The 15,953-nt window shown below is 38.4% G+C and overlaps 1 protein-coding gene and 1 long non-coding RNA gene across 8 annotated transcripts in view; one reads left to right on the plus strand and one right to left on the minus strand.

The window, feature by feature from the left end:
- ppm1e (protein phosphatase, Mg2+/Mn2+ dependent, 1E) overlaps window positions 1-15,953 on the plus strand; it is a 122,313-nt gene that overhangs the window by 74,256 nt on the left and 32,104 nt on the right. For all 7 annotated transcript variants that reach the window (XR_015500396.1, XR_015500394.1, XR_015500393.1 and 4 more), the window contains 1 exon segment: window positions 6,230-6,369. Coding sequence is in view for 2 of the 7 variants with exons in the window: in XM_087269498.1 (XP_087125624.1) it covers window positions 6,230-6,369 (140 nt within the window). In the remaining 5 variants the exon portion in view is untranslated.
- LOC141376421 (uncharacterized) overlaps window positions 1-15,953 on the minus strand; it is a 77,743-nt gene that overhangs the window by 21,623 nt on the left and 40,167 nt on the right. The gene's annotated exons all lie outside the window — the stretch shown is intronic.

A 15,953-nucleotide genomic window follows, 5' to 3' on the forward strand; every position in this document is an offset into this window, starting at 1 on the left:
TTGACTGATAATTGCTCAAACTTGATCTTCTAGACTTCATATTGTTATTATGTTATAATAAAGACTTTTGGAAAGAAAAGTATTCAGAAAATTATTTAGGTTTTGAATCAAATCCATTGTCTTAATGACCTTCGTCATGTCATCCATGTACTTTCATGTAAAACTTTTATATAATTTTTCTTTCCAGCTCATTTTGGTTGGTCATTATGAACCGAGAGCATCATAATAACTGTTTTTGGGGATTAGGACATCACATTACTGGATGGCTTTGTTATCCTCTCCCATCGGGCCACAGCTGAGGCTATTAATTCAACAGAATGTTGGCAAATGCACTGAACCCCCTCACAGACAGTGGATGGGAATGGCACAACGACTCCGTCCAAGACACATTAAGAAGATTTCCAATGCACATTTATTCACGGAGATAAACAAACATGTTCAATTCTGTTGCTTTCCACAGTTAGAAACACTTTTCAACAAAGGTTAAAGTCCGTTTGAATACAAATTTTCTATATTTATTTTGCTAACTCACACTGTTAATCTTAAGGCAAGTTAAAGGTGCTGTATGCAAGTTTCCAACTCTTCTAAAGCATAAAAATAGCAGAATATGTTTGCAGATATTTAAGAAACATGCTATGTGTACAGTCTTGTTTATCTTAAAAACAATGCTGAAGTCAGATATTCTGCTTTGAAAGTGTCTGTTGCGTGCCAGAAGGCTGTCTTTGTTTTTGTTGTTTAACCCGTCCAATGCCAGTTTAGCCAATTATTTTTTCAACCTTGATGGAAAATCGCTTATTTAATTCATTCAGTCAAAAATGCTCTCAAAGCATGTGTCCGCGACTGAAATGCAACCTATGATGGACAGTAGAAGACTCTGAAATGAGATGCAGATTCAGAGTTCCACATGAGGTATTTAGCAAATAATATCAATATTGCATTAGGTGAGCAGATTTCATTTGAACCCCATGTCCTAACAATAGCTATGTTTCCATCCACCTATTTTTATGCGCATTTTGCATATGTGCATAAAAAATGGTTGATGGAAACGCCAGGATGCACATAAATTTTGCAAATGCGCATAAAAAACTTATGCGAATAACTGAGTAGAATAAACTTTTTATTCAATAAGAAAAGATGCGCACAAACTACGATGGAAACACTTTTACTGCACAAAATTCAGAATGAGCATTAAAAAGGTCATGTGATTTTTTGAGAAGAGATCATGTGATGATAAAAATGTGTGTAAGTGGACAAACCAGCAGGCTAAGCACATTGTAAATCATCTGAAATGTTGTTTTGGTCATTCTAAAATGCTTTACCGTTTAAGTATTAGTGTTATTATATTAATAATGACCTCCATTATCCAAAGCGTCTGTGCTTCGCGTCTCAAACCTTCGCCAGTTAATCTGGAAGTGACGATTTTGTTCGCTTTGACTCGTTGGATGAAAACGCTGCTTTTTTTGCACGTCTTTTATGCGATAATCTAGTTTTGCGCATACAGTTTATTCGCATTTTTGAATGGAAACATAGCTAATGTGCTACGTAACAAGATTTGCAGTGATAAGCAATTTGGCTCTTTGCACTAGACGAAAAACCACATAATTTAAATACAGCCATACAGAAGCACAGAATAGTGCACTCACTGCACTCCAACAAAGTGGTAAGGTTTATAATCTAATTTATAGATACTAAACCTCTTTAACATTATTAAATGTACTTGCTGAATCACTGATATGTGTTGGGAGTCACAGTTCTAAAGTTCTATTTTAAATGCTTTATTTTATTTTCAAGATCTGAGATAAACAATCTGCTGCTGCTTTCAGTAGTATGGCAATAAATGCCATGTACAATAGCATTCATACTCATAATATTAGCATTTAACACTGAATAAAGCACATGAGGTGTACCTGAGGTGATCATGATCACTTTATCCTATTGTTCATCTGCAAGAAATAGAAGTAATAAATAAAAATATAAATACCGGGTGTTGGTTAGGACAAAAACGTATTTTTATTTGGAAAATATTCCTTCTGTCGCATGTGTTTTGAACCAGGTGTGCAATACCTAGTTCAACCTCTTGGTGTCAAACTATACTTATATATAACTTCAATCTAATGAAAAAATATGTTTGTTTTGTTTATCTTCAAAGAAAGTTTGACTATTGCTTCTGGAGTGGCGGTTGTTCACTGTTGGTGTCAACCTAAGGGCTTCTATAGCAACTGTACTGTATATTAATAACCTCCCTTACCTGCCATAAGGGAATGATATGCAAAAGAAAGCCCTGCCCCCTACTTAATATTCTGTTTCAGTTGGAAGTGCATTAACATACTGAAATGTTATAGCAACTTCCAGTTCAGGGGGACTTTAATGGGAAAAAATCAGCATAGTAGAATGATTCCTGAATCTTATGCCAATTAAGACTTAAATAATGATGCTGAAAATCCAGGTTTTCCAGCACAGGAATGCATTAAAAATACAAAAAAATTGAGATGATTTGAAGTAGTAATACTATTAAACAATAACATTATTTTTCTTGTAATTTACATTATGAAAGACATCAGCGTAGTGCATTTAGCATAGCATGTTTACACAATTCTTAAATTATGTATACACCTACTGTATGAATGCCTGAAAATAACTGGCTGGATGTACAGTACATTATCCAGCTTATTACATGGCTATAAAATTAAACAAATAGTCACTGATCTGGGGTGTAATAATTTACTAGATCTTCAATTGACGTAAAGCTTTCAGAAAGTAAAATGTATTAAACCTTCTTATTATTATTTTTGGCAAGGTGGTGTGACAGAGTCAAGAACAGCAGACCGGTCACAGACACGTGCGTCATGATTTTACGAAGTACAATGCAATCCTGGATTAACATCTATGTTGATCCTGGAACATCATTTTTGTTCAAATATAGAATCCATACCCATTCCATACTCTTAAACCCCAACCATAATAGTAAATTATTCCCAAAATCAAATGGGAGTTATAGCTGAATAACAGTCATGTAGAAGTGCATAAACCTAACCGTAAGCCTAAAGTTTACATAAACTGTAAACATATCCCTTAATTCTGATTGGCTGATTGGAATGTTGTTCTAGGATCAACATCAGGTTGGTGGTCAAGAGTATTTGTAGTGGATTTTTGATGAGTGTTATGAGTTTATTGGTTGTTATCAGGGAATAACATACATTGGAATGTCTTGATTAACATCATTAAATATTTGAAAGTATCTATTAAATATTATAATATTCTATATTTACTATACATATACACAGGGTTTACAGGGGGGGGTGTAAGGGTGGATTGTACCCCTAATTAATGTTTGATCCCTCTGAAGGATGTGAAAACAACATGTATGTTTGCTCTGATCTGCATCTTAAATACAAATATTATTAACTATATAATAGATAATATAAACATACAATTGACCACCCCTATAATGGATTATACCATTCTGAATGCATAATTGCGTCAATTAGTCTAAGTTGATTTACAAAACACTTTTCTTGTAAAAATAGGTGTTTGTTTATACATAAAGCCTATAACCTCTGAAATGGTTAATCCTAGGATATTGTTGGACAGAATACACAAACTATCCCATAAAACACTGAAAAATTCAATGTTGCAGTAATAAAATAGATGTCAATTAATTTGATTAAATGAATTCTAACCCCCCTGGTCGTCAATGTATAATTTGCACCCTGTGTGTGTGTGTGTGTGTGTGTGTGTGTGTGTGTGTGTGTGTGTGTGTGTGTGTGTGTGTGTGTGTGTGTGTGTGTGTGTGTGTGTATATACAAAACGCACGCCTGCACCAAAAATGTCATGTAATGATGTCAGTATGCCGTAAAAATTTAGTATATTTCTGGACATTTTGATGGCTGGTCATTTAATGGGGAGATCCCAGCAGTATCCCGATGAGAATTCCACAATCATCTCTTACGAAATCCTCTTATGAGGATGACAGGGCTTGTCTTTAAGTGTCAGCTCTTGATTTCATAATGTGCAGTTGTATTTATTTTCAGCGATCCAGCAGGGTCTCTGCTCTCATAGTGCTGGAGTGGATTTGGGTCATGCTAGTTTTAGAGTGCCTCTCATCACTCTCACTCCATCAGAGCGACAAGCCCTAAAAGGATCTTCACATCAGTAGTTAAAAAGCCAGGCTTTAACACTTACAGTTCAGAATTCACATCATAAGCTTTTTAAAGCGAGATTCACCCAAAAGCTAAACTACTTTCCGTTATCCACCCTCCGCTTGTTCTAAACCTGTTTTAGAGTAAACCTGTGAGTTGAACACAAAAGATGATATTTTGAAAAATGTTGTAGCCATTGACTTCCCTTATATATTTTTTATGTTCTCACTCTATGGAAGTCAATAGTTACGTTTACCAAGTTCTTCAATATATGTGTTCAAGACAGAAAGAAATCACTTAATGGTGTGTTTATGTTCTCCCATGATTAATCTTTATAAATTATTATTAGAAATGCATTCAATCAAATAACTAGTGTAAACGCTGTTAGTTGTGATTAATTCTTCAAATGCGAGTTATTCATACTCTGTCTTGCTGTATCAAAACCAACATAGGCTCATTCTGAAAAGGTAGCCCTATATACATTTCTGAAGATTGCAAATGATGTAGCCAGAGCTACGAATGGCTGTATACGTATATGCAAAATACGTCACAGGAGCTACGTTTTTTTGCAGTTTGTTTTTTTCACGAATCCACCAGGGGCCACTGTGTACGCTTTTTGAGATCTCAAATTTCTCTCACAAGTGCAATTCGCGCCTGCTTTTCTCGCGTAAATCCACCAGAGGCTGCTGTCGACTGACTGACCGATCCACTGACCCACCATCCTCCTTCCCCAAACCCAACCAATAGTGTTTTCAAAATCACAGATTGACCCGCCGACCCACTTCCCTTAACCCAACTGACAGTTTTAAAAAAACAATCCAGAAAAAGAATTGGCCTCGCCTCATTTTTCCTACGTTTTCATATTTTACCACATTCTCACCCTGTTATTTACTTGTTTATTTTATTGTTTTGGCTTTTTGTCTTACCCGCTTTCTGGAACCGTTTTTTTGCCAGCTTCGAACCCCATCGTCGTGGTCAACTCTTCTCTGCATCTCAAGTCTGTTGATGTATGCAGCAAGCTACTGGACAAACTGGTAACAGTGGGAAAGCCGTCTATACGGAGCAGTCAACTGGTAAGCGTTAAAAGGAACGGCGTCAAACCACCCATATCGTTCACTTTAAACATGAAATCACGGGTCAATCTTTGATTTTGAAAATACTATTGGTTTGGTTTAGGGAAGGAGGAGGGTGGGTAAGTGGATCGGTCAGTCAGTCAAACAGTCAGTCGACAGCGGCCTCTGGTGGATTTATGCGAGACAAGCAGGAGCGAATGACACATGCGAGAGAAATTTAAGATCTTAAAAAGTATACACAGCAACCACTGGTGGAAAACAAAAACTGCAAAAAAAACCTTACATCCTGGGATGTATTTGGTGCTCTCCAGAAATGTATATAAGGGTACATATTCAGTATGAGCCTAGGTTGACCAAAACACGAGGATTACAAATGAAACTGGTGTTTCCTTCCACTATTTAATTTGCTTGCTCATGTGTCGCCCTGAGTACTCCAGTGCAAGTGATGAATTCTCAATAACAACATCCCAACACAAGTGGTCACAAGAGACGCATCTGAACACGTGCTAATACCTTGGAATTAAGAATCTATGTAGACCATGTTCAAACTCGGTCCTGGAGGGCTGATGTCCTGCATAGTTTAGCTTCAACTTGCTTCAACACACCTGCCTGGAAGTTTGTAGTTTTCTTTAAAAAGAGCTTGATTAGCTGGTTCAGGTGTGTTTAATTGGGGTTGGAACTAAAATATGTAGGACACTGGCCCTCCAAGACCGAGTTTGGACACCTTTGATGTAGACCATTTGTGCTCTACCTGACATACAAGAGTTTTTCCTGATCATAAGAACATATTCAGCTTAAGTATCTTTGGCTGCTTCTTTGTTTTGACCTGTGCATATTGCTTTTGCCTCCTACTCATCATCTCACGGCTAAACGGGCGCTCGCTCTGGTGCTGAAAAAAAGGAAAAAATGAAGGAAAAATTGAATCATATACAGCGCTCCTTTGCATAATGTTTCCGTGATGTACGGAGCAGATGTTCTAACGCTCTTGCTCTGTCTCTCCTCATCTCTTTTTCACAGTAATTGCCCTTTCTCCTTGGCTGCAGCTCTGGCCCGCGGTACAGCAGACAGCATCCTGCAAAGTGATCTCTCCTTGTACCATCTCAACAAGAGTGTTGAGGACGGGACTGAGACTGAGACAGAAACGGAGACACAGACCCGTAAGTGCACTCCATCACATAAACCTAAACTAGAAACACTTAAAGGGGTAGTTCACGCAAAGATTTGAAATCGGTCATCATTTACACTCCTTTTACCTCTTTGAGTTGAAGGCATTTTGAAGAATGTTGGAAAATGGTATCCATTGACCTCCATAGCATTTGGTTTTCCTACTAATGTTTTTATTTAGTGAGTACTGATCGGGTTAGTGTGATTATCGGCCGATACAGAGCATCCCTAATAAATACACTTAAATATACACATGCTCGCGTGACAAGTAGGAACCAATGAGATTTAATATTCCATGGGATTCCAGCAAATCGGGCTTCCGCTTGTTCTTTTTTATTTATGTTAAGTAAATGTTCACTGGCCAATGTATTATATATTTATATGAGAACAAAACAAAAAAAAAAAAGAATTGGACTAAGTAGCTTGCATAATATTTTTTTATTCTTGTTATGAATTATTTGAAATGTCAGATTTTTGGCTGAACAGACATCTTAGGGGCAGAAATCTCTTTTATTTGATTAAAAATATCTTCATTTGTGGTCTGATGAACAAATTTCCCCTGTTTGGAATGACAAGAGGGTGAATACATGATGACAAACCCTTTAAAAAATGAAATACGACGAGTATGACGCAAGTCTACCATTGATTTATTCAGATTTTCTTGACACTCATGCCCCATCTGAAGTCATGCCGTGTCAATAAATCCAGCTGAAGTCTTGCTATCGAGTATAATATCTGATCTAAATGTAGGCCGTTCTGCACAATTTTAAGCCTCCTATTCAACTGCAAATGTAGGTCACTTACTAACTTAACGGTGGCCTGAATTGCTTTCTTATCTTTCTATATTGGAATTGAAATGGCAAAGGAATTTGAGGTGGGAACAGCTGCTAATGCACCACAGCTTTGACTGGTGAGGAAAGGAGAACTCATGTCAGCTTTAATTGCACATCTAATAGATCTTCGAAGATCAATTCGTATTTGAACGTCTGACAGCTCCATTTGTTTTGATATGTGTTCAGTCTGATTCATTTACTACTTCACTTCAAGACTCTTTCTCTATGGCAATAACTGAAAACAATCAAATGAAAGTGTCACAATCTTTTTGATGACCTGACATATAAATGTTGATATGCATGGGGTTAGGGATGCATGTTTTAATATGGTATAGGTTTTAAGTCTACATTAAGATTTTTATACTGTAGGTATTTGATTCTTTTATTATTGAAATTAATATTTAATATACTTATATAAAGTATATACAGTCAAGCCAGAGATCAGAAAATATTCATACCCCTGGCAAATTCTGACTTGATGATTTTTGTACCAGAAATGACACAGACCTCTCCTAAAAGATAATAACACAATGTACAAGAGGCATCATTGTGAAAAAAAATATTTCTCAGCTTTTATGTCCATTTAAACAAAATTGTAACTCAGAATTTGCCAGGGATTTGAATAATGTTGGGTTTATATATATATGCAGTGCATCCGGAAAGTATTGATAGCGCTTCACATTTTCCACATTTTTTATGTTACAGCCTTGTTCCAAAATGGATTAAATTCATTTATTTCCTCAAATTCTACACACAATACCCCATAATACCCCAGATTTTTTTATTGTTGCAAATTTATTTAAAATAAAAAAGCTGAAAAATCAGATGTACAGAAGTATTCACAGCCTTTACCGTGGAGCTCTAAATTGAGCTCAGGTACATTCTGTTTCCACTGATCATTCATGAGATGTTTAAGCAGCTTAACTGGAGTTCACCTGTGGTAAGTTCAGTTGATTGGACATGATTTGAAAAGGCATACACCTGTCTTTATAAGGTCCCAGGGTTGCCAGTGCATGTCAAAGCACAAATCAAGCATGAAGGAATTGTCTGTAGACCTCTGAGACAGGACTGTCTGGAGGCACAAGGCTGGGAAAAGTTACAAAAATATTTCTGCTGCTCTGAAAGTTCCTATAAGCACAGTGTCCTCCATCATTCATAGGTGGAAGATGTTTGAACCACCAGGACTCTTCTTAAAGCAGGCCAGCAATCTAAGCTGAGTGATCAGTGGAGAAGGGCCTTAGTCAGGGAGGTGATCAATAACCTGATGGCTACTCTGTCTGAGCTCCAGCGTTGTTCTGTGGAGAGAGGAGAACTTTACAGAAGGACAACCATCTGTGCAGCAATCCATCAATCAGGCCTGTATGGTAGAATGGCCAGCCGGAAGCCACTCCTCTTCTGGAGTTTGCCAAAAGGCATCTCAGACCATAAGAAACAAAATTCTTTGGTCTCCTTAGAGTGAATGCCAGGCGTTACATTTGGGGAAAATCAGGCACCGCTTATCACCAGGCTAATACCATCCCTACAGTGAAGCATGAGGGTGGCAGCATCATGCTGTGGGGATGTTTTTCAGCAGCAGGAACTGGAAGACTAGTCAGGATAGAGGGAAAGATGAATGCAGCAATCTACAGAGACATCCTGAATGAAAACCTGCTTCAGAGTGCTCTTGACCTCAGACTGGGACAACGGTTCATCTTCCAGCAGGACAATAACCCAAAGCACACCCCCCACAAAATATCAGTGAAGTAGCTTCACAACAACTCTGCGAATGTCCTTGAGTGGCCCATTGTCATTATGGGGTAATGTGTGTAGAATGTTGAGGAAATAAATTACTTTAATTCATTTTGGAATAAGGCTGTAACATAAAAAAATGTGGAAAAATGTGAAAAAAATGTGAAAAATGTGAAAAAAAAAGTGCTATGTATACTTTCCGGATGCACTGTATACATATACATTTTACTAGAATTTGTTATATGCAAAATACTTTTTATTGTAACATGTTTAGGAATATAGATTTTAAAAAATCCTCCATAACAGGAAAGTTAATTCAATATACGGCATAGCATATATCTTTACAGCAGCCCAATCTCTCAAGGAAACATAACTTGTTGTATATTAGTGGTTTGTTTGCTCAAATTCATACAAGTTCAGTCTAACAAAAATGTAGGATTTTAAAAGGAGGTGTGGCACCAACTCCCCCCTAAACCCAACTGTCATTGGGGGATGTGCAAATTGTCCTAAACTGTACAAACTCATCCGAATTAGCCAATCAAAAAGTTACGAATTGTCTTGAGATAATGTTGGTATTGCAAGTAATTTCATATATCCCAGCACGCACACAACCTCATAAGACCTAATTTCGCTCGTGATGTCAGTTGTCTAGTCAGCGTCTAAGGACAATGTTATTTTGACATCCAATAACGACTTCAAATGACGTTGATATTTGATTGATTTTAGGTTGTGTTGGAAAGTGACCAAAATCCAACGTCGAGCCAACATCTAAAACCGACGTCATAATTACATCAAATACTGACATTTATTCGTCATGTATAGCAACCAAAATACAACATCTTATAGACGTCATAGTGGTAACGTCCACACAACGTCAAGCTGTAACATTATTGATATTTGGTTGATTTTAGGTTGGATGCTGGACATTGACGTTGGTCTGATGTTGGGTTCTGACGTCAACCCGATTTTCATTTCCAAACAAAATGCAACGTCCCAACAATGTTGGGGTACAGCGTCAATCGAACATCATGTTGACTTTCTGCGCCTGATGGGATGCTGCATGAATTTCAATTAAATCTAATTTTATCTATCTTTCTATCTATCCTCTTTTTGAATTCAGACAAAATAGTGTCTTGTGTGTCTCCTGTTCATTTAATCAAACGTTCTTATTTTGCCATACTTAATTATGGGAAATGTAGTTTGTTCCGTCTTGCTCAACCAAACAGATTTAAATTCTGCTTGGTACTGCTGGAGACTCAGAGACAACACGTTTCATCTTTAATTATGACTGACAGCAATTTGTTTCAGTCATAATTCTTTAACAGACAAGCCCTTGACTGGGGAAAGAAAAAGTTCAGAGTTCCCCCGCTGGTAATTACGACATTGCGTCGGCGTTCATGTGCACTGATCTCATAAATACAATCATCCCGACAAGCCATGAAGGCTGCAATAATTCCCTGTGCTGTTTCACATCCAGCTATTTCCGTCATGAGCACACGAAGCACACTAATCCCAGACACTTTCCTGAATGGACGCTAGATTTATGCGGCCAGATGGATGCATTGAGTTTAAGCACTGTTCAAAAATACGTCAGAGCTGGAGATCTCCACTTGGGTAGAGTCTGGTTTTCCTCAGTCGGGACAGCTGATCAATTGGTTTCAGCTTGAGGTTTAGGCCTACATGACGTGACCCATTCCAGCAGCAAAGACTCTGCTGAGTGCAAGTCTTAGCAGTGGAAACGACTGACATAAGTACACAGACGTCTGCTCAGGGCAAAGGCAGTACATACTGTTCACCAGCGCAGACCTGAGATGGCAGATTAAATTTAGACACTGTGCCCACGGAGACAAGACAGAGAGAGAGCGAGAGAGGGAGAGCGAGCATCTAAAAGGCTAAGGGAAGGGGAAAGAGCATGTAATATCTACTTTTACAGACAATCTAAAAGGCCTCTTTGTCCGCACAATGCTAAAATACATCTGTCAAAAGCAGAACTGCAGATGCGCAATAAGGAAGGGGAAATGCAGCCTTTGAAAAAATACGACACTCCATTAGGCAAATCTGGGACTCTGCCATAAGTTTTGGCATGCAAATTCTTTTGTGGGCTTGAGAAACAAATAACTTGATTGCCAATGATGCTGTCAAAAGCTATGTTTCCTTCCGACTGTTTTTATGTACATTTTGGGACATCATATTAAAAAATGCTTAATGGAAATGCCAAGATGTGTATACATTTTGAAAATTTGCATTAAAATTGTATGCGCACACAATTAAGAGTAGGATAAACTTTTTATCCAATAATAAAAATGCAGATAAACTACGATGGAAACACATTTACTAAATAAACTACAGCATACGCCTAAAAAAATAACACACACTAGCTGACAAAAGTCTTGTCGCTGATCCCAGTTGTAAGAGCAACAAATAATAACTTGACTTAAGTAGCAGAAGGCAGATGTTTCAGATGAATCAGCTGTTGAACTGCATCCCAATCATCACATATACTGCAGAAGACCTATTGGAACCCTCATGGACCCACGATTCTCACAGAAATCAGTCAAGTTTGGTGAATGAAATTTCATGGTTTGGGAATACATTCACTATGGGGGCGTGAGTGAGATCTGCAGAGTGATTGGTAACATCAACAGCCTGAGGTATCAAGACATTTGTGCTGCGCATTACATTACAAACCACAGGAGAGGGCAAATTCCTCAGCAGGATAGCACTTCTTCTCATACTTCAGCCTCCACATCAAAGTTTCTTAAAGCAAAGAAGCTCAATGTGCTTCAGGTTTGGCCAGCCCAGTCAACACATGAACATTATTGAGCATGTCTGGGGTAAGATGAAGGAGAAGGCATTGAAGATGAATCCAAAGAATCTTAATGGGGAGTCTTGCAAGAGTGCTTTCTTTGCCATTCCACATGACTCTATTAATAAGTGATTTGAGTCATTGCAGAGATGTATGGATGCAGTCCTCCAAGCTCATGGGAGTCATACACAATGTTAATTCTTTCTCCACTGCACCATGACCTTATATTCTATACTCTACATTATTTCTGTTAAGTGACTTTTCTGAGCAAAGTCAGACCTTACTGTCCTAATTAAATAATTAAAAATCAAGGCATGATCATATTTTATTTTAAGTGACACTTTTGTTCTGTTTGATTAATTGGATGGAAACAGTTCCAGTTTTGCATATAAATCTTGTTATTGTATTGGATGGATACATTGCTAATGAATGTGGTCCACATCCCCATTTTGGGTAATATTTGTTTTTTATTAGTATATGCAAAAATCATACAAATACAAGAAAACATCAACAAATAATAAATACAAAGCAACAAAACAAAAACAAAACAAAAACAACAATAATATAGTCAGGTACTGGTATGTGCGTGAGTGTGCATGTGTGTGTGTGTATGCATGTAAAGGGAACTTGGTGGACAGGTCAGAGTACATACATAAGGAACAATAACAGTCAATAAATGATGCAAGTGTCACAGATATAAATAAAGCATGTAGAAAGAAACCAGTCAGAGGTAGGGAGTAACAACAATGCTTGCTAATGTATGATAGTAAAAATGAAAGTAAAAAGAAAGAAAGGACAACAGTAATGATAACTGACAATAATAATAAATCACAAGTGCTACGCCACCAATCTTACTGATACCATGTATATTTAAAACCCATAAGGAAAACCGCTACTCTTGTCCATCAAATAATTGATAGTGTATTCAGAAATGCTTTGTGAGATGAGCAGCATATAGAGCGTTATATAGATCACAGGTGGTTGAGAAGGGACAGCGTGTTTCAGAGATATTGATGAGAACTTCACAGAATAAAGGAACGTCAGATTTAGTCCGATGAGACGAGAGCTGGAACAATCCCATCATCATTAACCAGTCACCTCCCTCTCCCTCTCCCTCTCTCTCTCTCTTTCTCAGTTGGCAGATGGCCTCTTTTGCCCACTGTCCTCAATTCCGCTTCCACTGTGCATTTAATCAGCAGCTCATGCACTCTTCCTTTCCAATATCATATTAGAGTCAAATCTGTTTGGCTTGTGAGCAAATAAACAGCACTGTCTGTTCACGTATGGTACATGTATGTGCTGTTTTTAGTGCTGTGACATATACAAGCAATGGCTTATTAGTCATGACGATGAATCTAAGCAGCTTGCTTTTTGTATGTGTAGCATGCAACGGTGTAACGTAACGGATTACAAATACTTAAACTACTATAATTGAGTAGTTTTTCTTAGAACAGAGTCAAATCTGTTCGCCTTGTGAGCAAATAAACAGCACTGTCTGTTCATGAAGGATACGTTTGTGTGTTGTTTTAAGTGTTGTGAATATAGAAGCAATGGCTGATTAATTATGATGATGCAACACGCAGTGATGTAAAGTAACAAATTACAAATACTATAATATATTCATTCATTTTCTTTTCGGCTTAGTCCTTTTATTAATCTGGGGTCGCCACAGTGAAATGAACCGCCAACTAATCCAGTATATGTTTTACGCAGCGGATGCCCTTCCAGCTGCCACCCGTCACTGGGGAACATCCAAACACACTCATTTACACACATACACTATGGACAATTTAGTTTACTACATGTCTTTGGACTTTTAGGGGGAAACCCGGAGGAAACCCACGCAAACATGGTAAGAACATGCAAACTCCACACAAAACCGCCAACTGTTCCAGCCGGGGCTCGAACCAGCAACCTTCTTGCTGTGAGGTGATTGTGCTACCCACCGTGCTGCCCTCCAATAATATAAATGAGTAGTTTATGTTAGCAAATGTACTTTACTTGTCACGGTTGTGGTGGGGAAAAGGGGAAAACATTAACAAAACACACAAACTTGGCTCAACAAGAACAAGGCAAGACTGGAGCAGGAACACGGGGAGTGTAGAAAACGAACTCGCAAAGGACTGAAAACATGAGGGGGATTATAAAGCAAAAAGTAAATTGACACACAGGTGAACACAATTAACTAATAATGGGTTAACAAGGAGGGTGGGACTAGACAATAGACGGGAGAGCGCATGACACAGAGAGACAATACAAGCCATGCGCTCACATAACACAACACTGAAGCACACGACAAAAGCACGTGACCACAATGTAAACACCGAGCCACGTGCTTTGACAAAAGACGCAAGACACAAGCACACGATGAATGAAAGCACTCACCGCGCGCTCACACACGCAGCGTGCATGCTTCATCCCAGCGCCGACCAAAACCGAAACCAACAAGACTGAGACGCTGGGAATGAAACACCACGCTGCTGACAAACGAAAACACAAACACGAGTACAAGAGCGCACGCGTCTGAGGGACGCAGGGCGCGCGCGCGGCCGCGTCAAGCAGAAGCGCGCACACTCTGCGTACACCCACGACGGCGCGCGCGCACACAGAGACAGAAACAGGACCGGACATGGGTAGTGTCAGAGATCTGCCACCAAAACAAGAATTTACAAGACCAGAGTGGCAGAACCCTGACATTACTAAGTAGTTTTAAAAGTCTTTTTTTTTTTTTTATTCGAGTATCTGAATGAGTGCTAAATTGAGTGCTCTATCTGTCAGGGATGTGGCTTAGGGAAAGGAGCGAGAACTCAAATGCGAAAAAATGATGGACTTATTAATTAAAAATAAAACAAAATCCACCCTGAGTGGGAAAAACATAACTAAAAGACAAAAAAAAAACTTGGCTGGGCCGGCAGGGAAGTTCAGGACAAGACACGGCAGGAACATGAAGTTCGACAATTGACAAACTGGCACAGGACAGCAGACAAGAGGGAGCTATAAAGAGAAAATATTAACAAACAAACAGGTGAACTGAATAAACTAATAATGGGATATCAAGGAGGGTGGTACTAGACGATAGACGACACAGACAGGACGCAAGACACGAGCACATGATAAATGGAAACACTTTTCTGATCCCAGTGCCAACGGAAACCAACTAAACTGGAGCGTTGAGAACACCGAGCATGCCCGGTGAGAATACAGACAATACAGAGCATGCCCGGACCTTGACGCGGACGTGCGCACAGCTCAAGCACGGCCAAGACGGCGCTCATACATAGACAATGACAGGAAATATGAGTGCTCAACCTGAGAGAACTTGCCCCGAGCACAACATACGAGACAAGACAGAACTAGTGTCTGGACTCCTCCACCAAAACAAGAATTAAAATGACCAAAGTGGCAAAGTCCGGACAATATCGGTGCTTTTACTCCACTACTTTCTCTTAACCTGCAGTCACTACCATACAGTATAATATTACTTTTTAAGCAACGAGTAAAGTAACACATTACTTTTAAAAAATTAAGTAATATTTAAGTTACATTTTTTTAATTACAGTTTTACTTGTTTACTTTGACCTGGTTTATGAAACTAGGTTTCACTTAATTTTCATTATCACTATCCCAGCAGAGCAGAAGACAGGTCTTGCAAATGTGTAAACCCTTCCTCATTGGGTTGACACATTTTCCCCACTCTTTTTCAAAACAGTTAACACGGATGTCATTCAAGCAGTCCAAACGTCATTGTTTTAGCTTTGGTAACCAAACAGAAAACCATCTATTCCTTACAATTAGAAACTACCAAGATCAGTATGAATTCACTGAAGCACCGGTTTGACACTCCTTCACACAAATCTTCAATTAGCAATCAGTCTGCAAACATTAAAAACGGTGGAAGGTCTGTGTTGTTCTGTACCAGTATGGATGGAGGAGGTCAAAAGTGGCTATACTCCCAATAGATTTGACTGTATATTGGTTTACATGTGTTTTCTCTAATATTTACAGTATTTTGTTACTTTTGTCAGTTTTTTTTTTTTTTAACAGTGTTTCAGTTTTCACACAGTTCGAAACATGTCATGAATTCAATATAAATTTAATCAAAGCATTTCTTTTTCTGGATCCATATCTTTGCAAAAAGGCAAATTTGACAGCCCAAATAGAAAGACAACAAATGGCATTGGCAACAGGCTACAATCGCAAGCAATGGTGC

The sequence above is a fragment of the Danio rerio genome, chromosome 10 (assembly GCF_052040795.2).
Source record: "Danio rerio strain M-AB ecotype USA chromosome 10, GRCz13ab, whole genome shotgun sequence".
Lineage (NCBI taxonomy): Eukaryota > Metazoa > Chordata > Actinopteri > Cypriniformes > Danionidae > Danio > Danio rerio.